Genomic DNA, 24,622 nt, shown 5'->3' with positions numbered 1-24,622 from the left:
CTGTCACAGAGCAGGAGAAGGCGGCAGAAACAGGCAAGTGTGCCCCAGAGAGACCCAGAGCGCAAAAGACATGCACTGTAGAGTGATACGCAAAGGTGCCCCAACCTTGCTGGGCTTGGGGTGGGGCCTCTGAGAGCAGATTGCAAAGGAACAGGTGAGTCCCCTGCCTGTAGCCTCTTGCTCAGCTCTGCATCCCCTGGTCATCTCTCCAGGCAGACACCAAAACAGCCCCGGGGGGGGGGGGGGGGGGGCTGAGGGTGGGGGTGGGGCAGGGCTCAGCTCCTGAGCTGGGGCAGCCTGACTCCTGTTTGCCAAGGGGAATGGAGAGCAGATGGCGTCGCGCACAGAGACACACACGCACACAGACTGGTCCCACGAGCCTGCCCGCGTGAGCCTCCCACCCTAGTCTCCATGGCCCAGGGGCTCCACATCCAGCCCGTAGTTCTCTTCTCTACACCAGCCCCTGGGCCTCACTGATCCACTCTGTGTCTCCCTGGTTGGTCCTGGTGAAATCCTAGCTCGGGGTCCCCCCCATGCCCAAGTGAGTGGACATGGGTCTGGGGTGCAGGGAAGCCGCCGGGCTCAGTTGTGCAGCACTCCCAGGCTGGCCGGGGTCGGTACCCTCTGATGGTGAGCCGCTGGCCTCCTGAGCTGGCAGAGGGCAGAGCAGGGGAAGAGAGGTGGCTCGGGTGCTGAGGCAGCTGAGTGCTGTCCCCTTGTCCAGTGGTCACAGCCTGGAGCAGGGAGAGAAGCGAGACAGTGGCAAGAGGTCACATGGGTACGACAACGCCATCTTTTGTGAATTAGCGCCCTCGAGGAGGGCAAGTGGTTTGAGGTAAGCTGTTTCTGTCCTCTACAAGGAAAGGCAGAGGTCCTACTTTGTGCCGGGCTCCATGCAAATGCTGCATACACCTGATCTCATTTAAACCTGAGGAGCACCTGCAAGAAAGGCACATTACATGCTTTCTACAGATGAGACAACTGAGGCTCAGAGAGGTTAGGTGTTTTGCCCAAGGGTGCACAGCCAGGAAGCTGCGGGCTCTTCTTGCTGGAGCATGTGGCCTTTGGACTAGGGTTGGTCACCTGGGTGTGGGCTGGGCTGAGGCCAGGTGGGACAGGAACACCAGCTTGCATGCCATGTGGAGTTGCTGAGAATGCCTGGTAAGGGCTGGAGATGCAGGAAGAGGAGGTGAGACCAGGCCCACACCATGGACTCCAGCTAGGAGTGGAGGCTTTGCTGATTACTGTTGAGTTAGGATCTGGGCTGTCAGGGGCAGGTGTGTATGCCCACTCTCCCAGGATGGTTCTAGAAAGAGACCCAGAAGGTACACAGACAATCTTTGCCTAGAAGGCAGAAGAGCGGAGGAGTCAAGATTGGGGATTTAGGATCCAGATCAACCTGGGTTCCAATACTTGCTCTGCCCCTTATTAGCTGTGCAACCTGTGAGGAGGCACTTAACCTCTCTGTGCCTTGGTTTTCTCATAAGTAAAACAGAGGCAGTACTTCCCCTGAGGGCACCAGACTACTCCTAGCGGGGCTCTGAGGATTCAGTGAGATAATGCAGAGCACGCTTGACATGGTACCTATCACACCTGTGTTTAATAAGTGGTGCCCAGATGATGGAGATCAGGTGGTCATGGTGATGATTTAAACCAGAGCCGTGCATCACATACACAACGCTACACAAAAGAACTGGAAGCAGGGACCTGGACAGATGCTTATATACCAATGTTCACAGCCGAGTTATTCACAACAGCCAAAAGGCGCAAACAAACTAAGCGTCTATCAACAGGTTCATGGACAGAACATAGTGTGGTGTATACATACGATGGACTATCACTCAGCCATAAGAAAAACAATGGTCTAATATATGCTACAATGTGGATGAAGCTTGAAAAACATGCTGAGCAAAAGAAGACAAACACAAAAGGACAAATATTGTATGTGTCCACTTATATGAGGTGTCTAGAATAGGGAAATTCATAGAGACAGAGCATGGATGAGAGATTAGGTGCTGGGGAGAGGAGGGACTGGGGAGTTATTGCTAAAGAGTTACACAGAGTTTCTGTTCAGGGTGACGTAAAATTTTAGGAAATAGTGGTGATGATTGCACAACACTGTGAATGCAATTAACACCAATGAACTGTACATTTAAAATGGCTAAAATGGCAAATTTAAAAATTATTTTCTTTTTTGGGCCACACCTGCAGCATATGGAGGTTGCCAGGCTAAGGGTTGAATCGGAGCTTGGAGCTACAGCTGCCGGCCTATGCCACAGACACAGCAACACCAGATCCAAGCCAGTCTGCGACCTACACCACAGCTCATGGCAATGTCAGATCCTTAACCCACTGAGTGAGGCCAGGGATTGAACCTGCAACCTCATGGTTCCTACTCGGATTTGTTTCTGCTGAGCCATGACGGGAACGCCTAAAAAATTATTTTCTATATACAAAACCAAAATTTTCCACTTTAGCCATATATTATATATATATATATAAAACCACATTTAAAAAATAATTTAATATACCCACACCCACTGAGTTGAACATTTTAACTTCAGGTATCACATGATACGTGAACTACATCAACAAAGCTGTTTTTTTAAAGAAAGAAATACCATGCAACATACGTAGTTATCAATTTCTAGTCATATTGTAAAAAGTATTAAAATTTTTTTTTTAAAGGGCTGCACATGTGGATATGGAAATTCCCAGGCTAGGAGTCGAACCATAGCTGCAGCTGCCGGTCTACACCACAGCCACAGCAAAGTGGGATCCAAGCCTCATCTGCGACCTACACCACAGCTCACAGCAATGTCGGATCCTTAACCCACTGAGCAAGGCCAGGGATCGAACCCATGTCCTCACAGATACTAGTTGGATTCATAACCCACCAAGCCACAATGGGAACTCCTTGAAATCAATCTTAATAGCATATTTTTAAACCCAATATATCCTACATTGTAATTTTAATATGAAACCAATTCTGCATATATTACATAATAAATTACATTACATTCTTTTTTTTATCTTAAGTCTTGGAAATTTCGTGTCAGATTTTAGACTCAAAGCACATCTCAATCTAGACTCATCCTATTTCAAGTGTGCAACAGCCACACACAGTGAGAGGCTGTTACTGGACAACACAGGTCCAAAGCGTGGTCCATGGACCAGCAGCATCAGCATCGCCTTGGAGTTTGTTGGAAATGCAAGATCTCAGGCCCCACCCCAGACATAGAGAATGAGAATCTGCATTTTAACATAGTCCTTCGGTGATGGGAAAGGATATTAAGTTTTGAGATGCACTGCTCTGGAATGCTGGCTTGCCCCAGCTTTGCCTCCAACTCACCATGTGCTAAGCCATACTGGGATTCTAGAAACATTAGCTCCTTTGATGTGAGCCACTGGAGGGGTGAACCCAAGACCACAGAGGTGAGTTTCAGGCTAGCCGCCCACCTCCTTGGAACATGCCAGCTGCAGCTGAGACCCCTTGGTCAGTCCCCTCTGTAGATTACAAGCCCTCCCCTAATCCACTGTTGACCCAGGTGGTTTCTGAAAGTATCACACTACCAGAGTGACCATCTCAAGGCCAGATAAGCATGAGTGAAGAGTCCACAGGAGCTGATGTTGTGGGGAGAGCAAACGTTGGACTAGGGAGTTGGAGCTTAACCTGTGTCCCCAGCTTTGTCGCCAGCACCCCACAAAGATCTGGGTGAATTGCTGGATGTCTCCAAGCCACAGTTTCTCCATGCGTAAAAGAAGGAGTTTGGATATATCTGAAATGGTCAGTGAAAGCATCTATGCACTGATTCTAAATAACTGCTGATGAGTACCACCAAGTGATGACAAATGTATTGTGGTCAATTAGTCCTGTCTACCATGGGTACAGGAATAGGGCACAGTTGCCTCACATACTATTATCCCTGAAGTAGGTACTCCCCAGGGCATTTTGACTTTGATGAACAGCTGACATATGGGGGCTTGGTGAGCTCAGGATGCCACCTTACCACGTGATGCTCATATTCACTGGAGCATCAACCTTCACAGGAAGAGAGAGGAAATGTCACCATGGCAGCCATAGGGATCAGACTCTGTGCCTTCTAGGACCTCTATGACCCAAATCCCAAGAGAGACTCCCCTGAACAGAAACCCAGTGGGGAAAGGTGGTGGCTAGGAGAGGGAGGTAGGTATACACAAAGGAGATGGTTGGCAGAAGAGCTGAAGAGGGGAGCAAAAAAGTGACAAAGTTCATGGGACAAGGGCAGTGGGGAGAGACATTAAGGGGGAGCACCTACTCTGCAGACTTCCAGAAATGTCCAGGGTGAGACAGGCGGCGGTTTCGCTTTGGCAGTTTCTCTAGCATGTCCATGAGCTTGGTGAAGGTAGGTCTCTCTTCTTGTTCAAAGGCCCAGCAGAAGAGAAGTATATCCTAGAAGAAACCAATATAGTGATTTAACATAAACAGTTACTTCTTGATTACTCTTTGGCCCCTCATTGGATCTATTTGTCTACCCATTTGTTCCACTTTCAGATTCCCCCCTCATCATCCATTCATCCATCCCATCCATGCATCCATCTGTCCACCAATCCATCTATCCATCCACCCACCATGCATTCATCCATCTACCCATCTCAGTTCATCCTTCCTCCGTTATCCATATATCCATCCATCCATCCATCCACTCATCTATTTTTTGAGCCTATACAGCAAATTAGGTAAATCATATTCTAGAAGGTCTGGGATACACTGGAATCAATTAATGCTCCCCAAGGAGTTTCTCAAAAGGGAGGGAGAAAAGGGAATCTTGAGACTTCTAACCAAATCCTAATACTATAAGCACTCCTCAACATCTCAGAGGGGAAAATTACTCTTAGTAATTGCCTTATCTGAGAAAGGAAATCTAGAGACAGGTGATCCTTAAAAACATACCAGATAATTACTGCTTCTCTGACTCATTTATCTTGTGATCAGAAGAGGAGTCTTCCTAATGTGTTTCAGAGGATGATTATTTAATGATGATTTATACTCAGGCTTCTCTGTTTCTGTGTATCTTATTTTGAGTTGGGCGATGCCTTAAAATTTTTATGTGGATTCAAATGAAATTAGATATTTTAATGTTTATCTTTTAAAAATAACAGAAACAGAGGGATTGCCTGGTTCTACCAGACCCAGCAATCCATTGTTAGGCAAAATCTGGCCGCATATTACTGTGCCCTGATGGTAGGAACCTGAATTGCAGGGATAGCTCAAAAGCTTCTCCTTCGAAGCTCCAAATCATCATCTGACAAGGCTGTGGGCCATGCTTTTTCATCACCCTCTGGAAAGCGTTTGTCACCTTAACATGCAGGAAAAAGAAGGCCTAGACCTGCGTCTGCTTCTCCCCTTGTCTTTCAGAGCCAGCACTCTCCTGGGACTTACCGAGATTTCTTTTCCCATGCCGATCTGGCTGAGGTTGGGTTTCATGCCTGTGCCCATTTGCCAGATTATTGCCTCTGCTGGCTGGGTCTTAAAAGGCCACTCTCTGGCATGGAGCTCATACCAGATTGTCCTGTGGGCAGACATTGTGAAAGGGTGTGATATGTCATTTGCAACTCTGTATCCCCTCTCCAACACACCCCCTCCCTAACCACCAGTCACTCTGCCACCCTGGAGTCTTCTTCACAGGACTAGTGTTTTGCTACCTAAGATGTACTTAAAGCTTTCCCAATGTCTTAAAAGTCATGCTTATTCCAGGATATCTTCTCTGGTGCCTGAGTCAAGATGATCAAAAGCTGGAACCTGAACACTTTAATGCAATGCGCCCCAGGTCTTTGATCCCACATTTGTAATTTTAGGAAACTATTGTAAGGGGGAAATTAGGGATATAGGTAAAACTTTATTTACAAGAGTTTTCTACACACCATTATATAAAGCATTGAAAAAAAGGAACAATAACACAGTTGCTCAATAACAAGAACTGATTAAAAGTATTATGGTAAATCCATAAAATGAAATGGAATACTATATTATTATTACTATAATATTTCGAAGAAATTTTGCTGACATAAAAATGCTCAACATATAACTTCAAGTAAAAATAGTTACATACAAAACTGTATATAAGATATGTAACACCTTTGAAAACCATTATATATGTATGGACAAGAGAATAAGAGCAACACAAAAAAATATTAACAATGGCTAACTCTCAGTGATAGAAAGCATCATTTTTTTTTCCTATTTGTGTTTTCACTCCCGTGAAAAAAACTGGAAAGAAAAAAAAAGATCTGAGGGTCAAATGACCTTGAGTTCATGTCCTGACTCTATTCTGTGCTAGTGCTAGATCACTGGGTAGTCTGCATCCCTTCCGAGTCCAGGTTTCCTTACCCACCAAATGAGAATGATGATAAAATTGCAGTGGAAGAATGTTTATCAGGGATGCCAAATGCCAGAACAACTTGATGCTGGAATTAATACTAGAGGGACTGACTATGTTGTCTGTTTCAGAAATCATGACAGTGTAATGATGGAAGATATTGTTTGGAGCGGAGCAAAGCCTGTGGGGATGGATGGGGGGATGGGCTGGGCACTGAGTAAGTGATGCTGGGAGATGTGGGCAGCAGTGAGGTCTAAGCGGGTGCCATGGGGGTGTTCACAAGGTGTTGGGGTGTCACTGAGCTGTACCATGGGGATAGGTCTCAATTCACTGAGAAGATTCCCCAACTCAGGGGTTATCTGAAACAATCTGAAATGATCTTTCTTCTAATCTAGATAATTTATGTAAATTTGTGTTAAAGAACACAAAGCATTTGGTTATCCCCCCCCTTTTTTTTAATGGCTGCACCTGCAACATATGGAAGTTTCTGGGCTAGGGGTCAAATCAGAGCTGCAGCTGAGACCTATGCCACAGCCACGGCAACACTGCATCCGAGGCACATCTGCAACCTATGCTGTAGACTGTGACAATGCCTGATCCTTAGCCAAATGAGCAAGGCCAGAGATGGAACCTCCATCCTCAGAGACTACACTGGGTTCTTAACCCACTGAACCACAGAGGGAACTCTGGTTATCCTTTTTACTGATAGAGGACTGTATCAATCTGGCTATTTCTAGGAGTCCACCTTTCAGTTAGCATCTTCTCTCCCTTGCCAACTTCATCCCTCTGGATGCTGCTCAGGTGTCGGGATGTTGAGTTAGATGATCAGGAAGTTCTCAAGGTGCTGGATTTATCATCATAATAGACAATAACATTGAGTTTTCACTCGGTGCTAGACATTAGGCTCTCTGCCTTTATTATGATTATGGGGGAGGTGCAGTAAGCATGCCTTTTTATTCTGGTGCTTTGATAGCCAGGTCCTTGCAGACCCTGGAGGGACTGCCCTTCCCAGGGCTAGCCAATTCCTAGAGATAGTAAAGGACTGATCTGAAAGTGTGCTTTAATTTTTTAATTTTTTATTTTTTTGTCTTTTGTCTTTTTAGGGCCGCAGCATATGGAGGTTCCCAGGCTAGGGGTCTGATTGGAGCTGTAGCCACCGGCCTACGCCACAGCTACAGCAACTCAAGATCTGAGCTGTGTCTGTGACCCACACCACAGTTCATGGCAATGCTGGATCCTTAACCCACTGAGCAAGGCCAGGGATCGAACCCGCAACCTCACGGTTCCTATTTGGATTCATTTCCCCTGCGCCATGATGAGAACTCCTAAGTGTGCTTTTAAACAAGCAAACTAACCAATCCAAAGCCCTCCCCTCATCTCCTCTATCAGGCCCTCACATTCAAAGCCAATATTCCCCTGTCCTACCCAGGACAGCCCCCATATCCCAGAGCCCATTGAAATTAGTCAAACAAGCCAGTCCTAAGCCTGCTTACCCCGCCTTTCCCATTGCTTCCTGCAGAAACCATCCTAAAGGCTCTTGCCCACATCTTCTTCCTGCTCCTTCTGCCTCCTGACTGACCCTGGTGCCTCCTTATGTGGCCCTCCCTCCTTTGGGGAACTGTGAACAACCACCTATCTTTCCAATGGCAGTGGTTTCCTGATCTACTGGCCTCATTATACCCAAATAATAATCAAACTTATGTTTAAAGCAAGAAGTGCTATTATCAGCTCCATTTTACAGATGGGGAAACTGAGGCTCCAGAAGGCTATCTTACTCAGGGTCGCACAGCAAAATAAGAGGTGTAACCAGAGTTGAAACCTCCTGACTATAGAATTAGACCATTGGCCATTATGCTACACTGGAAACCTACATTCCATCCTATTTGAGAGCACTTTATAATTGGGGCAGAGACTACTTGAGAAGGCAACCTTATAAGTGATGGTTGGAGCTTGGTGAAGAGGCATAGAGTATAGACACCACTCAAGTGAATGGGGGAAGGGAGCCTATCTGGAGCTTGGCCCTGTGCTGGGTGCCTTATAGGTGTTTTCCCATTCAATCCTTAGAACATCTCAACAGACTTTACTGTCTTTGATTTATGGCTGAGAGAAGTAGGGCTTTGAGTGATGAACTGACACTCAAGCACCTGGAGTCTCTGTGGTTAAAAGCTCAACTGTGGAGGCAGGATGTCCTAAGCTTGACTTCCTGCTCCCCTGCCAGTTACCATAAGGCAAGTCACTGACCCACTCGGAATCTCAGTTTCCTCATCTGCCAGTTGGGAACAATGGTTCCTGCTTCAAAGTGTGCTTCTGAAGCTATCCTAAGACAGTGCCCATACTAAGCTTGACGTGGTGCTAAATACACTTTTAAAAGTCCCTTTTTGTTCCAAGTCATGACCCAGCATGATGTTCCCAAGCAACAAGATGCATCTAATTGGCAGGAAACCAAGAGCACCAGGTCCCTCGGAATTCATCAGTGTCATGAATAAAAGCCTCATTAAAACTTCCTTTCAAACCTAACTTTTAAGAGAAACTGGCTTCAAGGGGAAAAAAATTGCTAAAGATGAAAACTCCAGTGGAAAATCAATTACTTACTTTGGTACATTTTGTTAATTACATTCTTTTTTCTTTTGCTAAATTGATACTAAGATATACCAACTTAATTATTGCAATTTGGCTTTCAGATAACAATATCTAACTAGATAAAGATTTGAACATAAACTAATCAGGGCAAATGACATCCTCTAAAGGGATCTAAGTGACAAATGGTGAGAATCCTGATGTACCAGCAAACATCGCCCCCACCCAACCCCAGCTTTATAAAGAGGACGCAGTGAGCATACTTTGCCATGGAAGATGGTCTCTGTAACTTCTCTTGGTGGTGCTAAATCCAACTGCAAGTATCTGAAGGCCTCCAAATTTCCCAAACAGCTTCCCCAGTGTTATCTCTGTCAGCCCTTGCAAACACCCCACGGTCAAGGTAAGGCAAGGATTAGCATGGCCATCTGGGGGACAGGAGCACAGAAGCCTTCCTGGTGCAGCTTCTCAGAGTGCCTTGATCTGCATCTTAGGGCTGTTCCCTGGACCGTCCCTCCTCTGCACTTTTTCCCCCCCTGCTTTTTGCTTCTTATGGCCACACCTGTGGCTTATGGAAGTTCCCAGGCTGGGGGATGAATCAGAGCTGCAGCTGCTGGCCTACGCCACAGCCAGAGCAATGTCAGATCCAAACCATATCTGAGACCTACACTGCAGCTCACTGCAACGCTGGATCCTTAACTCACTGAGCAAGGCCAGGGATTGAACCCGCATCCTCACAGACACTGTGTTGTGTTCTTAACCCGCTGACCACAATAGGAACGCCCCTCTTCTGTACTTTCAAGGACATCACATTCTTATCCCAGGCTGCAGTTCCTATTTCTTTGCTGACAAGCCCTCAATGCTTCCTTCCCTAACTTAAAACATAGATTCAGTTGCAACTGGCTGTCCATCTCCAAGGCAGCTCAAACTCACAGTGTGCACACCTGCTCTCTCTCTTTGCCTTTCTTGTATGCCACAACCCTGTCCATCTCTAGTAGGGGTGGAGAGCAGGGTCTCTACTTCGGTAAAGGACACTACCCTCTACCCAGCTGCTTCAGGTAGTTGTCTGGCACCACCCACATTTCAAACAACAATAAAGCGCTATCACTTCCACCCCCAAAATGCTGCTTTTTTATGTCCCATTTCAGCACTCACACCCACTGGTAGTGATTGAGCAGAGAACCTCAGCATCTCCCCCTGGACTGGTCATCTGGCCCCAGTCTTGTCCTTCTCCTTTCTATTTCTGACACAGTTGTAATTGTTCTCAAGCTCAAAGTGTGATGTGACTTCTTAATAACCATCAGTGGCTCCCTGGTGCTCTGTAGAAGAACTCCTTAACTCTGCCTCTAAGTCTCTGTAAGAGTGCCTTCTTTCCTCTCTAGCCTCTCATCTCACCACCCTAGACTCATTTTTCTGATTCTCCATCCATCAGCTTCCTTTCTTCCCCTCCTCACTCCCCCCCATGTTTCTCCACTGTGGGCAATTTGTTCTTTTTCACGTGTCCCTTCTATCTGGAACACTTTGCCTTACCCTCACCTGGACTACTTATACTCAATCTTTAACATAGGCTCCTCCTGCAAGAGTCATCTCCTTCAGGAAGCCCTTTCTGATCTCCCAGGCTTGGATTTAGTTCCTTCATTTTTTCCTACAGTCCTGTGTTTATCCTCAGCATAGCATTTGTCATTGAACTTTGCAAAAAAAAAGCTGTTGCCTTGTTTGTCTTCCACTATATCAGAAAGAATAGGGGCCTTTGGTGGTTTGAAAATGTCCACAAATTGATATGCCCTCTTGTAAAAGGTGGAGTTGAATTCCCCTCTGCTTGATTTATTGACTTGCTTCTAACAAATAGAATGTGGTAACAGTGACAACACAGTTTCTGGGACTAGGTTGCAAAAGCAATGCAGCTTCTTGCCATTATGCTGTGAGGTCACTCAAGCAGCCTTTGGAAGGGCCTGTGTGGTGAGGAACTGAGGCCTCCTGCCAACAGCCATGTGAATGGTCCACCTTGGAAATGGATCCTCAGCTGGTCAAAGCTTCAAATGAGACTGTATCCCTGGCCAAAATCTTGACTGCAACCTCATGTGAGATCCTAAGCCAGCTTAGAACCATTCAGGTAGGCCACTCCCAAATTCCTCGCCACAGAAACTTGAGAAAATCAATGTCATGTTAAGCCACCATGTTTTTGATAATTTGTTAATAACAGGCACCCAGTAAATAGCTATCACATGAATGAATGAGTCAGGTAACCTGCTGTGGTCACATAACCAGTTAGAAACCAGGCATGATATTTGTCTTTCTCTTTCTGACTTACTTCACTCAGTATGAGTCTCTAGTTCCATCCATGTTGCTGCAAATGGCATTATTCTTTTTTATGGCTGAGTAGTATTCCGTTGTGTACATATACCACATCTTACCAATCCAATCATCTGTAGATGGACATTTGGGTTGTTTCCATGTCTTGGATACTGTGGATAGTGCTGCAATGAACATGCCAGTGCATGTGTCTTTCTTAAGGAAAGTTTTGTCCAGATATATGCCCAAGAGTGGGACTGAGAAAAAAGACTGTATACATGTATGTGCAACTGGGTCACCACACTGTACAGTAGAAAAAAAAATGTATTGGGGAAATAAAAAAAAATAAAATGAAAAGGAAGAGTTAAAAAAAAAAAAAGAAACCAGGCATGAAGGTTTGCTAGGTTTGCTAGTAGGGTTTGCTACTACAGGCCACTCAGATCTCCCCAGTTTCACCCAGAAATCCAGTCACCTTTGTCCCCACAGACAGGTGCCTGGCCCCTTCCAAAAGCACTAATGGAATGCTGGGGAAGTTCCCCTCTGCCCAGGCGGGGGCTCTAGAAGACCAGAGTGGGCCACCTACCCGAGCGCAAAGACATCTGAGTGTTTGGAGAAGGGGAGCTTGTCTTCCTCTGTGTCGGGGGAAAGCTGGCGGATGATCTCCGGGGCCAAGTGGCACAGCCAGCCATTCTGGATACGCAGCTTGTCATCACGCCTGGAGAAGCAAAGCATGGAGTGAGCCCTGTTGCTCAGACCAAGGAGCACCAGTCCCCTAGCACTGACCCCAAGTCCCTGGACCACCTCTGCCTTCTTGTGTTCCTCCTCACTCTGTCCCCATCAGATACTGCCTGACCTTGTACTTGAGGGCAAGACTCAGTGGGAGGCCCAGGGAAGGCTGTTCTGGAGAGAGACACTCAACACCCAAACCATCATTGTGTCCCTTTGCCTGTGATGAGCCCTGTTCTCCATCTTCATTTAACAAATACAGCTGTTTCTTGTTATTCACGGTAACTGTGTTCTCTAAAGTCTCAGTAAACACTGAATTAGTGAATATGGAGTTATTGCCCCTGGAAGAAACATATATACACATACACATATGCATGCATCTCACATAGATTTTACTCTTAAATCCTAACAAAAACTCATCCTAGCCTATTTTATTTTACACAAGAGAAAATGAGGCTCAGAAATATTAAGTGACTTGCTTGAGGTTGCCTCATTACCAGGGGGCAGAACTGCACAACCTATCCAACTGGCCCCAGAGCTGGAGCTTCTTGTCCTGCACCACCCCGTCCCATCTCCATCCCTTGCTTGTCTGAGTGACAGCTGAAACAAGGATGCACAGCATCTTCTTGTTGGACTTCAGCTGGGAACATGTGCATCAATTGAGACAACATTTTCACCTCCCTGTACATGCCCACGACTGACTGTGAATGTGCCATGAGTATTGATTTGGGGGTTGCAAATACATTTTAGTGAGCAGGTAAATTCACAAATATGGAATCCGTGAATAATGAGGATTGGCTGTATTTATGAGCACCTACTATGCCTAGGCTCCGTTCTCAGCATTGGAAATACAGCAGTAACAAGACTGACAAAGTCCCTGTCTTCCTGGAACTTGCACTTTTTAGTAAGGGAAAGTGATGACAAGTAAATTAAATAAATAGGGAAAATTAAAATAGGAGACTGTGTTAAAGATAAGAGGGCACTTACTTTAGGTAAAAAGTGAGCTAAGACTTTCATGACATAAAGGATCCAGCCATAAGAACAAGGGGAAGAATATTCTAGGCAGAAGGGAAGTTAGGACAAAGGCCCAAGGCAGGCCCTTTTTGGGGTGTTCTAGAAAGCTAAAGAATATCAGTGTAGTTGGGACACATCATGCTACCCCATGTATCTATTAAATTGTACATAACAAACCCCTTGTTGATGGGTCTTTGGTGGTTCCCCCTCTCCTCATTATAAACAAAGCTGCAATGGATATCCTTGAATAGATATGGTGAATCTATCTCTTCACCCACATCTGTGATTATTCCTTAGGAGAAATTCTTAGAAGAGAAAGGATGCTGGCTTCCTTCTTCATGTTGTAAGTCTTTTGCGAGTACAGAGCTACCTATTGGAGCCTTAAATTTGAACTCCTGCAAGGTTTCCACTGATTCAAGATTCCAATGAAAGAGGCCAGTTACACAGGGAGAGTGGGATGTGTATTGCAAACCATCAAGAGTGACATCATGAAAGAAATAGAAATATATTCCATGTTCATGGATTGGAAAAATCAATATTGTAAAAATGGCCATACTACCCAAAGCAATCTACAGATTCAATGCAATCCCTATGACATTTTTTTACAGAACTAGAACAAACAATCCAAAAATTTATATGGAAAAACAAAAGACCCAGAATTGCCAAAGCAATCCTGAGAAACAAAAACCAAGCAGGGGGCATAACTTTCCCAGACTTCAAGAAATATTACAAAGTCACAGTCATCAAAACAGTGTGGTACTGGTATCAAAACAGACAGAAAGACCAATGGAACAGAATAGAGAACCTGGAAATAAACCCTGATACCTATGGTCAATTAATCTTTGACAAAGGAGGCAAGAACATAAAATGGGAAAAAGAAAGTCTATTCAGCAAGCATTGCTGGGAAACCTGGACAGCTGCATGCAAAGCAATGAAATTAGAACACACCCTCACACCATGCACAAAAGTAAACTCAAAATGGCTGAAAGACTTAAATATAAGACGGGACACCATCAAACTCCTAGAAGAGAACATAGGCAAAACACTCTCTGACATCAACATCATGAATATTTTCTTAGGTCAGTCTCCCAAAGCAGTAGAAATAAGAGCAAAAATAAACCAATGGGACCTAATCAAATTGAAAAGCTTTTACACAACAAAGGAAAACCAAAAGAAAACAAAAAGACAACTTACAGAATGGGAGAAAATAGTGTCAAATGATGCAACCAACAAGGGCTTAATCTCTAGAATATATAAGCAACTTATACAACTCAACAGCAAAAAAGCCAATCAACCAATGGAAAAATGGGCAAAAGACCTGAAGAGACTGTTCTCCAAGGAAGATATACAGATGGCCAGCAAACACATGAAAAAATGCTCAACATTCCTGATTATTAGAGAAATGCAAATCAAAACTACCATGAGATATCACCTCACACCAGTCAGAATGGCCATCATTAAGAAATCCACAAATAACAAGTGCTGGAGGGGCTGTGGAGAAAAGGGAACCCTCCTGCACTGTTGGTGGGAATGTAAACTGGTACAGCCACTATGGAGAACAGTTTGGAGATACCTTAGAAACCTATACATAGAACTTCCATATGACCCCGCAATCCCACTCTTGGGCATGTATCCGGCCAAAACTCTACTTAAAAGAGACACATGCACCCTCATGTTCATTGCAGCACTATTCACAATAGCCAGGACATGGAAACAACCCAAATGTCCATCGACAGAGGATTGGATTCGGAAGATGTGGTATATATACACAATGGAATACTACTCAGCCATAAAAAAGAATGACCTCATGCCATTTGCAGCAACATGGATGGAACTAGAGACTCTCATACTGAGTGAAATGAGTCAGAAAGACAAATACCACATGATATCCTTTATAACTGGAATCTAATATCCAGCACAAATGAACATCTCCACAGAAAAGAAAATCAGGGACTTGGAGAATAGACTTGTGGCTGCCCGACGGGAGAGGGAGGGATCGGGAGCTTGGGCTTATCAGACACAACTTAGAATAGCTTTACAAGGAGGTCCTGCTGAGTAGCATTGAGAACTATGTCTAGAAACTCATACTGCAACAGAACAAAGGGTGGGGAAAAAAATGTATACATGTAAGAGTAACTTGATCTCCATGCTGTACAGCGGGAAAAAATAATATAATTAAAAAAAAAAGAGTGACATCGTGAAGGACCAGATCCTCTACCATGTGGGGGGACCTTCTGGGAACCTGGGGATGGCTGGATTTTACAGACTTTCTAGCGTAAGCTTTGAGTTAGGTAAACTGTGATGCACTGCTCACTTAACTGCACTCATACATATCCCACACTCATGATTCTTGCTCTATCTGAACACCTTCTCGAGCGTGCTGTCCAACAGAACTTCCATGACAAGAGAAGTGTTCTCCATCTCTGCCATCTCCATCTCTGCAGCCACTAGCCATTGTGACTATTGAGCACTTGAAAACCAGCCCATGCAAATGAAGAACGGAACTTTTAGTTTTGTTTCATTGTAATTCAGTTACAATTACATGGCTCTATATGGCGACCGTATTTGCAAGGGCTGCTCTAGACTCTTACTTATTACTAATGGATTTTTTATTTATATATATTTTAATAGGTTATTTTTCTTAACGTGACCATAAATGGAAACTAGCCCTTTTTAAGTACACCTTTAAAACTAAGATAAAAAACGTTTGTTTACATTTTCCCTGAAGTCAGCTTGTGGATCACACTTGGAAGTGGGGTGGGGGTGGGGAGAGGACCTTGAAGGAAGAGGCCCCGGAAGTTTGAGCTCTGATGGTTGGGCTGGAGAATTCTTTGTGGTGGGGGCCGTCCTGTGCATTGTAGGGGGGTTAGCAGCATCCCTGGCCTCTACCCACTAGATGCCAGCAGCACCCCTTTCTCTGTTGTGACAACCAAAAATGTATCCAGACATCACAAATGTCCCTGGGGGTAGGGTGGGGTGGGAGAGCCCAGACTGAAAATCACTGTTCTAATTTATGCACAGAATAAGGAAACAGTCCAAATTTCAAGTCTTTCAGCTTGAGTGACGCAGGTGCTCTACACAGTGGACTTGATAGAACACGTCTTCTGTTAGAAAAGAGGACTCCAGTCCATTAACCGGCCCTCGCACTGGCAGCATTCAGTGAGTTCTTGCTTCTAGAATCAGGGACACCTGCAGGGGTTTAAGGACCCATCTGTCGCTTACTAGCTGTGTGCCCTTGAGCAGACCATTTTCCCATCTGCAGCATGGATACAGGCACTTGGCCTTCACCTGGCTGGTGCACGGATGAAAAGGAGAATGGCTTGATCAGCCAAGAGGGCCACATCATTATTGGACATTACCATTCCCTACGGGTATTTTTTTCTATTGTGTACTCTTTTAAATTAATTAATTATTCTATTAAAGTATAGATTTACAATGTTGTGCCAATTTCTGCGGTATGGCAAAGTGACTCAGTTATACATATATATGCATTCTTTAAAAAAAATATTATCTACCATCATGGTCTGTTCCAAGAGACTGGATATAATTCCCTGTGTTATACAGCAGGACCCCATTGCTCATCCATTCTAAATGTCATAGATTGCATCTACCAACCCCAAACTCCCTGTCCATCCCACTCCCTCCCCCCTCTCTCCTCCCCCCTGGCAACCCCAAGTATGTTCTCTAGGTCTATGAGTTTGTTTCTGTTCTGGAGATAGATTCATTTGTGCCCTATTTTAGATTCCACATATCAGTGGTATTTGTCTTTTTCTGACTCAAGTATGAGAATCTCTAGTTGCACCCATGCTGTTACAAATGGTGTGGAATTGAGATTACAGCTCAAAGGAAGAAGGTCATCGAAGTAAGAGGGCTGGGGCCTGGGCCACCACTACTCTCCTGTCCCGACCAGGCAGGTGGGTGGGTGCTGCTGCCAGAAGGGCAAACTTCCCAGTTCCCATCCCATTCAACAGGGCCTCTCGCCTCTTCCTGACTCTCAGGGGCAGTGGAGGTTTGGAATTTCAGGGCTGGGCCAGGAGGAAGAGTGCTGGCCACTTGATCACCACCATCCTGGGGTGGACGTGAGCACATGCCTGGGAGGGGCCAGGCACCAGGCCTGGTACAGATGCCCTGGGGTGTCCGGTTCCCATGGTCATGGGCCTGCCGGCGACCAACCCAAATCATCTTCATGATGGTTATCACGATCAATAACAGTCTGTGGGTGGCTGGCATGATTGCCCTAGCATCTTAGATGACACCTTTTCTGGATGATGGCAGAGCAGCTGTGTGCAAGGCAATGCCGAGAATGGGCTCAGTGGAAGCCCTGGCATCTAGTTCTGAGCAGATGTTCAGAACTGCTCACGTTACTGTGATCCCCACCCCTGCCCCATGCCTGGCTGATCTCCCTCCTGTGGGCACCCAGTATTGCCAATGTCCTAAGGTCTAACTGAGGGACGGTCAGGAAGGCAAGGAATTCCTGCTGAGCGCCTACCATATACCAGGCTATCCATCCCACTTTATTCTCATGTTATCACCCCTGTTCTATGAGTGAGGAAAGAGCTTCAAAAAGTTTAAGTGACCTTCCCACAGCCACAGAGGTAATAAGTGAAAGAGCGAAGATCCATTTGACCACAAGTCTTTAAAACTCCAGTGACTAGACTCCTGATAACAATTTTACATAAATTCCTAGAGAAATAGCATCCTTTGGGAGCACAACTCTGAACTAAGCCCTACACAGAACTGCAACAGGGGGAAAAGCACAGAAAGCCACAGATGGCTATTCCTGGGAAGACAAGGAATCGGACTTCTGGTTGGGCGATGGTGCTAAGGGCTTCCTGGCCTCTTGTGACATTAACTGGTCTGCGAGGTCAGCCAGGATGGGGCAGGGTGAGAGGGACTGCTGTTTGGGTGATAAGGCCAGAAGCCACCTTGCCCTTGACTTGAACTCCCTTTCTGGTTGACACTGATCCTACATGAATGAGCTGCAGGTCATTCTATTTCCCTTTGCTTTTTCTCCTCCTAGTGGCCTCAGAAAATCATGAATCCAAAGGAAAAAAAAAATCAGAGGCCCTGCCCCTCTTTCCTCTACTTGGGGGAGAAGCTATGGGCAAGGAGAACGAACAAGTATGGAAGTGCCACTGGGATGGAGGAAGCTGATTTTTTCAAAAGGGCCTTGAGTCAGGTTAAAGAAAACCTGCTAAGTCTCTTCTAGTCTCAACACAGACGCTGGGGTTCATGGTGCCATCACTAACTGCTTTCTCTGCCCTTAGCAGGGAGGGAGCGATTTCCCAGCCAGCAAACCGGAACCCAAGTGGGTTCTTGGCTTCTTGGGTTCTGACTTGACAACTCTCTCCAACTATCTATTCATGAATCTATCTTTTCATTTCCTGTCTACTGCTTATCTTAGGGACTACACATCATTCTGGAGATGGATCTCCTGGGGTGGAGTGAAATCTGAAAAAAAAAAAAAAACCCTTAAGCTTCTATTTATTACTGCATCCCTTAGGAATAGCTAGATCAGGCGTCACCAAAGCTCAGAAGGTCTGAGATTCAAGGTGCTGTAGAGAGTGAACAAAATATACTTTGTTGGTAGCGTGGTCCTGGAGTGTACCTCAGGGGGATCCGGGATTCTCTAAGGCAGCAGAGACAGAAGTACAGTGAGAGAAACGGGGTGGGGGCTGCCCTTTCTGGAGAGGTGCATCATTTGTTATGAGAGGCATGATTAGAGGTTTAAAGTTTGGGTGTGTGTATGCATGTGCACACACTCCAAGTAAAAGTCACAAAGGGTAGACCTTCTGGATTACACAGGTTATTTATTTGGGATCAGGCTGTTTTTCCCATGGTCAACTCAAGGCAGCTTGCTCTAGGGTGAGCGGTGGCTGAGAGTTAATTAGTTAACAATGGTTAATGATCCTCCTGGGTGATACTAGGGAGATGAATGCAAATTCATACTAAATACAACAGTTTCAGAGCAGCTAATATTTGCAGTGTTTGATGTGCTCTGGGCACTGTGCGGATGCTCACTGTGTCTTATCTTACCCTACCCTCTTGAGAACCCATCACAGTAAGCACCATCATGCCCATCATTTCTCTTGCAGGAAGCTGAAGGCAGAGCCAAGCTGGCACCCAGGTGGGTCTGACTTTAAATCCTGTGCACTCAACTATACTCCTGCTGTACTAAAATGAATGAACTGAAGCTCTTAGGTGATTCCAGCCTCCACATGGAGTAAGGAGAGAGTCCTCCAGTGAAGTTCAAGGGCAAGCACCTTGCAGGATTTAGGATGATTTGTGCCCATTCAGAAGTGCCATTTCCAAGCCAGGCCCCATGGAAATCAGAGCATCAGCATTGCATCATGGGCCTAGCTGCTCAGCTAAGGGACCTCAGGTCCACCACTGAGTCTAGGTCACTAAAGCCATTTGGGTGACTTCCCATGCCCTGACCCTCATCTGTCAAGAAGCCCTCTGGGCCCTTCTACCACCTCTCACCTGCCAGCCTGCAGCACCCCGGAAATGCTGAAGAGCCCAAAGTCTGTGATCACCACTTTGCCATTGTCATAGAAGACATTCTTGGACTTGAGGTCCTTGTGCAGGATTCCCTTGGCGTGCAGATAGCCCATGCCCTGCAAGAAACAAGGACACGGGGAGTGAACCCAAGAACCAGCCTGGCTTGGGTTCACGGTTCACATGCTGTGCCTTTCCACTGAGACCACACATGCTGAACAGCTATGGATCTGAGACCCGAACGCCAATGTTTGCAGGTGGGGTGGAGAAGCATAGCAAGAGGGAACAGGTAGGGACCCCAAGTCACCCTCAGACCACCATAAAACTATCTCCATCTAAGCTCTTCTGCTTCCTGAAGAAGAAACAAAGGAAGATCTCCCTAGAAGGAAAGGGGTGGGGACAAACCTGAAAAGAGGTCCCCAGAGAAAGGAATCCCATCAACCACCTCCCTCGACCTCCTCTTTGCAAAATCACGGCTCTGCAGGAGACCAGTTCCTTAGATCTACTTAACCCAGGCCACTACAGAAAATCACCAAGCTCCTTAAGAGACATATCACAGATGATACCTGAGAACATGGAGAAGGGTTTACTGGCTATCAAGCTCAAGGGTGACTGTCTAGATTTTTTTAAAATTTTTTGCCTTAAGTGAGCAGTCATATTTTTATTTCTTTTTGCAGCTCAGTCCTGACATTTCCAATGGGAAATAAAAACCTAATACAACTGACTACTAATAAGGCACTGGCCAGAAAACACAGGATGTTTCTTCTGTGTGTTTCATAATCCCAACCACCATCTGACAATTTGATATTTCTCCAGCAGTTGTGGAGAGAGCTGGGAATTCATGGGAATTCAAGGATTTGAAGGGTAAAGGATTCCAGCAATGAGAAGATTCCCCCCCCCCAACCCCTGTACACATCCAATTATCATCATGATGGAAACCAAACATGGGTAGACCACACCTAGTGGTTGGATGTTGGCAAAATTCTTACATACACATGGCCTGGTATTTTTTCAGGTCAAGTTTAATTTCTTTTAAGCCCAGATGGTTGGTCTGCAGCCAGACCATGAGTCTCAGGAGGGGGTGGGGTCTTTCTAAGGTTCAGGGAGGAGGTCCCAGACACTATGGTACCTTCACAATTTCTTGGGCAATCTGCCTCGTTTTGTTGACATCCAGGACGATCTTGGCATCCCTCACCACAGAATAGAGTGTCCGTCCCTTGCAGAGGCTGGAAAACAAAGGAACAAAATTAATTGCTGGTTGTCAAGAGAAGGGCCCCTCATGAGAGCTACTGAAGCTGACACAGAAGAGAGTGGGCGTGTGTGGACATGCCACCATTATGCCTATGAGATAATAAGACTGGCACAGGACCTCTGCTCTTATGAGATGAGGGTCTGGGAGCAAAGTCTTCGGGGTTCTTCAAGATCTTTGCCAGCTCCTCCCAGTGCCCAAGGACACCTGCAGAGTCTAGCCTGGTCCAGAAGAAGAGTTGCCATATACTGTTTAACCCAGGGTCTCATAGATGGAAATCTGAGAGTAAACTGAAAACTTCTGGGATCCTCAGCATGCAAGCGGCACTCTGCCAGCCCCTTGTCCCAGCAGCTCCCACTTGCCAGGAGCCACTGATATGTGGGGACAGTGATGAAAGACCAGCAAAGCAGTAGCTGGTGTGGACTAAGTACCTTCAGAGAACGATGTATTCAGACCTTTAGATGGGGGTGTGTAAACACCAATAACAGCACCCCCCACAACCAGATGCCCCTCTAGATGGAGGGTTTTCAAATTGTTTTCAGCCTCATTGCATTCATTTCGAGGTCCAGCGGTTCAAGATGAAGGACAAGACAGAAAAGGACATTATATAGTGACAGTAACGCCAGCTCATTTAATTGCTGGGAAGTTCATCCACCCCTTTGCTCTGCATTGGGCCCGATTCCTGGCACACAGAGACCAGGCACTCTCTAAATAGTCACAGAATGAAGGAGCGACTGAATGAATGAGTGAACGCCTGAGTTCTAGATCCATCATAACATTCCCAGCCCTTAGCACCACCTCTGGCTCACAGCATCCAACACAGGCTGAAAGAAGAAGGAATGGCTTTAGGAAAGTTCATTTTCCATCTCTGTCAAAATAATGGCTTAAATTTTTTCTTTTAATCTGTGACTTCATTGCTAAAATATTTGAGGCCTTGTATTCATTCCTTTAGTAGTTACTGAGCCTTTGTTGTGGGCCAGAATTAGCTGAGATCATGTGGTGATAGCCAGAACTCTGGAATCAGAGAGATCTGTCTGAATCCCAGCTCTTGCTCTGTACTTACTATGTGTCTGTGTATCTTTGGGTGGGTTACTTAACCTTTCTGAGCCTCAGGTTCCTCTCTATCAAAGGGACACCTATTCACAGAGTTAGTACAAGGATGGAATGAGAGAACTTGCTGGTGGGGAGTGGAGCACAGTGGTTAGAAGAATGGGGGCCTGGAGTCAGACTCTTTGGGTTAGAACTGTGATTTGTCAGTGGCTATGTGACCCTTGGCAGGTGAGTTAACCTCTCTGAGCCTCAGTTTCATTATGTGTAAAATGAGGCCAAGAGTTCTTGCCTTACAAAGTGTTTTAGATGAATCCCATGAAATCAGGTGTATAAAGGTTTAGGCAACTTTCCATACCCGACACATAGCAAATATTCGTGAAATGCAGGCTATTATGAGAGATGGTAAGTGATCAATAAAATGGTGACCATATACACACACTTGTGTGCAAAAATATACATATATATGTTATGTATTGATACACACACATCTATCTGTCCATTATCTGTCTATCCACCCACCTACCATGCTATCAATAATCAATCACCCACGATCTTTGACTAAGATTCGTCTCTTCACCTGCCTCAGGTGGTGGGATTCCCAGGCAGCTGATTCGCCTGTCCAAGTTTGCCCAACGAGTCAAGGCTGTCCCCTCTGTGGTCTCAGGCAGTGCATTTGCCATGGCTGCTGGCAGGAAGGTGGGGGAGGGGGCAGTGGGCTGCAGAGCCAATTAGACCATAGTGACATTTGAATGTTCAGGATGGTGGAGACTGTGGGTGGATTCCCTCCCCCAGATTCTCCATTCTTGAACAGCCACCTAGGCTCATTCCACACCAGAGTCCAGGAGAAACACATCCCCACTGTAGATGGCAGAGCAGACAATTGCAGCAGGCTTGGAGGCTCCCAGACTCTCAGGGTAACTGTGCAGAAGTCACAGGATCCAAATGTCCACCCATCTCCTTTCCCCGGGCTCATACATCCTCTTTTCCAGCGGCAGCTGCTAACGTCTTTGCTTCTCTCAATACCCTATGGCACTAGGCACTGCTGGCCAAACACACACTGCCCGGTAGGATGTCAATTGGTATGACTACAGCTTGGTATAGCTACTAAAGTGAAATATACAAATAAGCCACAACCAGCAATTCCTCCCCTAAGTAAGTACCCAGCAGGCATGTGTACTCAGATTCGCCCAGACATGACTGTGCTAGAATACTCTAGAAAATTAATAGTAACCCATTCATAATAACCCTGAACTGGAACCTACTCAAATGTTCATCAACAGAAAAAAATGGATAAATGTGATAGATCTGTATAAGAAAATATATTCGTACTGGCTTGTTACTAAGCCAAGTATTGCTAACTGCAAAACCATGCGCATAATGTTGAGTAAAGGAAGCCACACACAACACTGAACGACTCTATTAATATAAAGTACAAAAGCAGACAAAACTGGTCCCTGTGCTAGAAGTCAGCATAGAGCTGACCCTGGGGAGTGGGGAGGCTGGGAAGGACCTGACAGGAGCTGGGAGCAGGCGATGTCCTGTGCTTTGATTTGGGTGCTGATTATGCAGATGTATGTTTAGTGGAAATTCATCAGGCTATGCTCTTAGCATCTGAACACTTTGGCAGGTAAGTTACCCTTTGAAAAAAATTAAAAAAAAAAAAAAAACAAAACCAGTGAGGAAAGGATGAACCATCAATACACGGTGCTGAAATTGAGAATCTAAGCCAATATTGACCCCCCAGGGATCCATTTCTAAATGCTTCACACATTCCCGAGGGGCAGTGTCTATAGGGGAATGGGGGGCTCCAGGCCTGGCTGCGCCCGGCCAGTCATTTATCAGAGGATGTTTATCAGAGGTGTTGAGCTCTGAGCAAGAGCAGACATTAAGCAGATGTCCAGGGTGGCCGAGGCTCTGATCGCCAGGCAAGTTGGTCCAAGTATCCAGGGCAACAGCTCTGAGACTAGGATTTCTGCGGCTAATGCCAGTGCCCTAAAAGCCCCTTGTGGCTGGGTGTAGGAAGGGAAGGGAGGAGAGGAGGAAGGTTTACTGAGCATGTGGGACCTATCTCACCTCTAGGCAGCTTCCCAGCAGCCCCGCAGGGTCCACGTTATCACTTATCTCTTACAGGGGAGGATGTGGGAAGCAGGAGGGGAGAGGACCCACTCACCGACACACAGCCATGGTGCCAGCCTGTTGCTGACCTCTCTCTCATCTTCTCATTCACGGGGGGTGGGGGGGGGGGTGCTTGGTTATTGGCCGTGAAAGATGCACAGCCGAGGGAACCCAAGTCCCAACTCTACCATTTCCTGCTTGTTGGGTGACCTCAGGAAGTGATTTCAACCTCCGCTTCCTCATCCGTAAAACGGGGACAACAGTAACAACACCAGCTAACATGGACTGAGCCCTTTCTATGTGCCCCAAAGCAGCCTAAGCATGAGAGTCCCGGGAGGTGGGTATTTGCTCATTATTTCATTGATTCCAAGATGCACGTTTCCTCACATTGTAACTAACATCGCTGAAATTAGAATGTGTTTTGCATTTGTTGACAGGTCACAGTTTTTTGGGTACTACCTTTCTTTCTTTGTAGAACATAAAAGAAATGGTGCATATTCTGACTGACCATTAGATTTAATGAAATACAAGATCAGCCCCATTTTTACAGATGAGGGAACAAAGGTCCAGAGAGGCTAAGAAGAGCTGGGATTTGAACCCAGGCAGGCTGACTCTAGAGTTTATGCTCTTAACCCCCCCCCCTTTTTTTTTTTTTTGTTTTTTAGGGCTGCATCTGTGGCATATGGAGGTTCCCAGGCTAGGGGTTGAATTGGAGCTGTAACCACCAGCCTACACCACAGCCACA

The 24,622-nt window shown here is 45.9% G+C and overlaps 1 protein-coding gene across 1 annotated transcript in view; it reads right to left on the bottom strand.

Moving 5' to 3' along the window:
- Positions 1-266: 266 nt before the first annotated feature.
- The window catches only part of KSR2 (kinase suppressor of ras 2), an 84,590-nt gene continuing 60,234 nt past the window's right edge, over positions 267-24,622 (bottom strand). Inside the window, exons 10-15 of the mRNA XM_047762634.1 lie at positions 20,593-20,689; positions 19,449-19,582; positions 11,809-11,940; positions 5,423-5,552; positions 4,299-4,432; positions 267-734 (exon numbers count right to left, since the gene is read on the bottom strand). Coding sequence (XP_047618590.1) covers positions 728-734; positions 4,299-4,432; positions 5,423-5,552; positions 11,809-11,940; positions 19,449-19,582; positions 20,593-20,689 — 634 coding nt within the window. The 3' untranslated portion in view covers positions 267-727. The remainder of the gene's footprint in view (positions 735-4,298; positions 4,433-5,422; positions 5,553-11,808; positions 11,941-19,448; positions 19,583-20,592; positions 20,690-24,622) is intronic.

Source organism: Phacochoerus africanus, chromosome 15, assembly GCF_016906955.1.
Source record: "Phacochoerus africanus isolate WHEZ1 chromosome 15, ROS_Pafr_v1, whole genome shotgun sequence".
NCBI lineage: Eukaryota > Metazoa > Chordata > Mammalia > Artiodactyla > Suidae > Phacochoerus > Phacochoerus africanus.
This window is presented reverse-complemented; position numbering and strand designations above follow the sequence as displayed.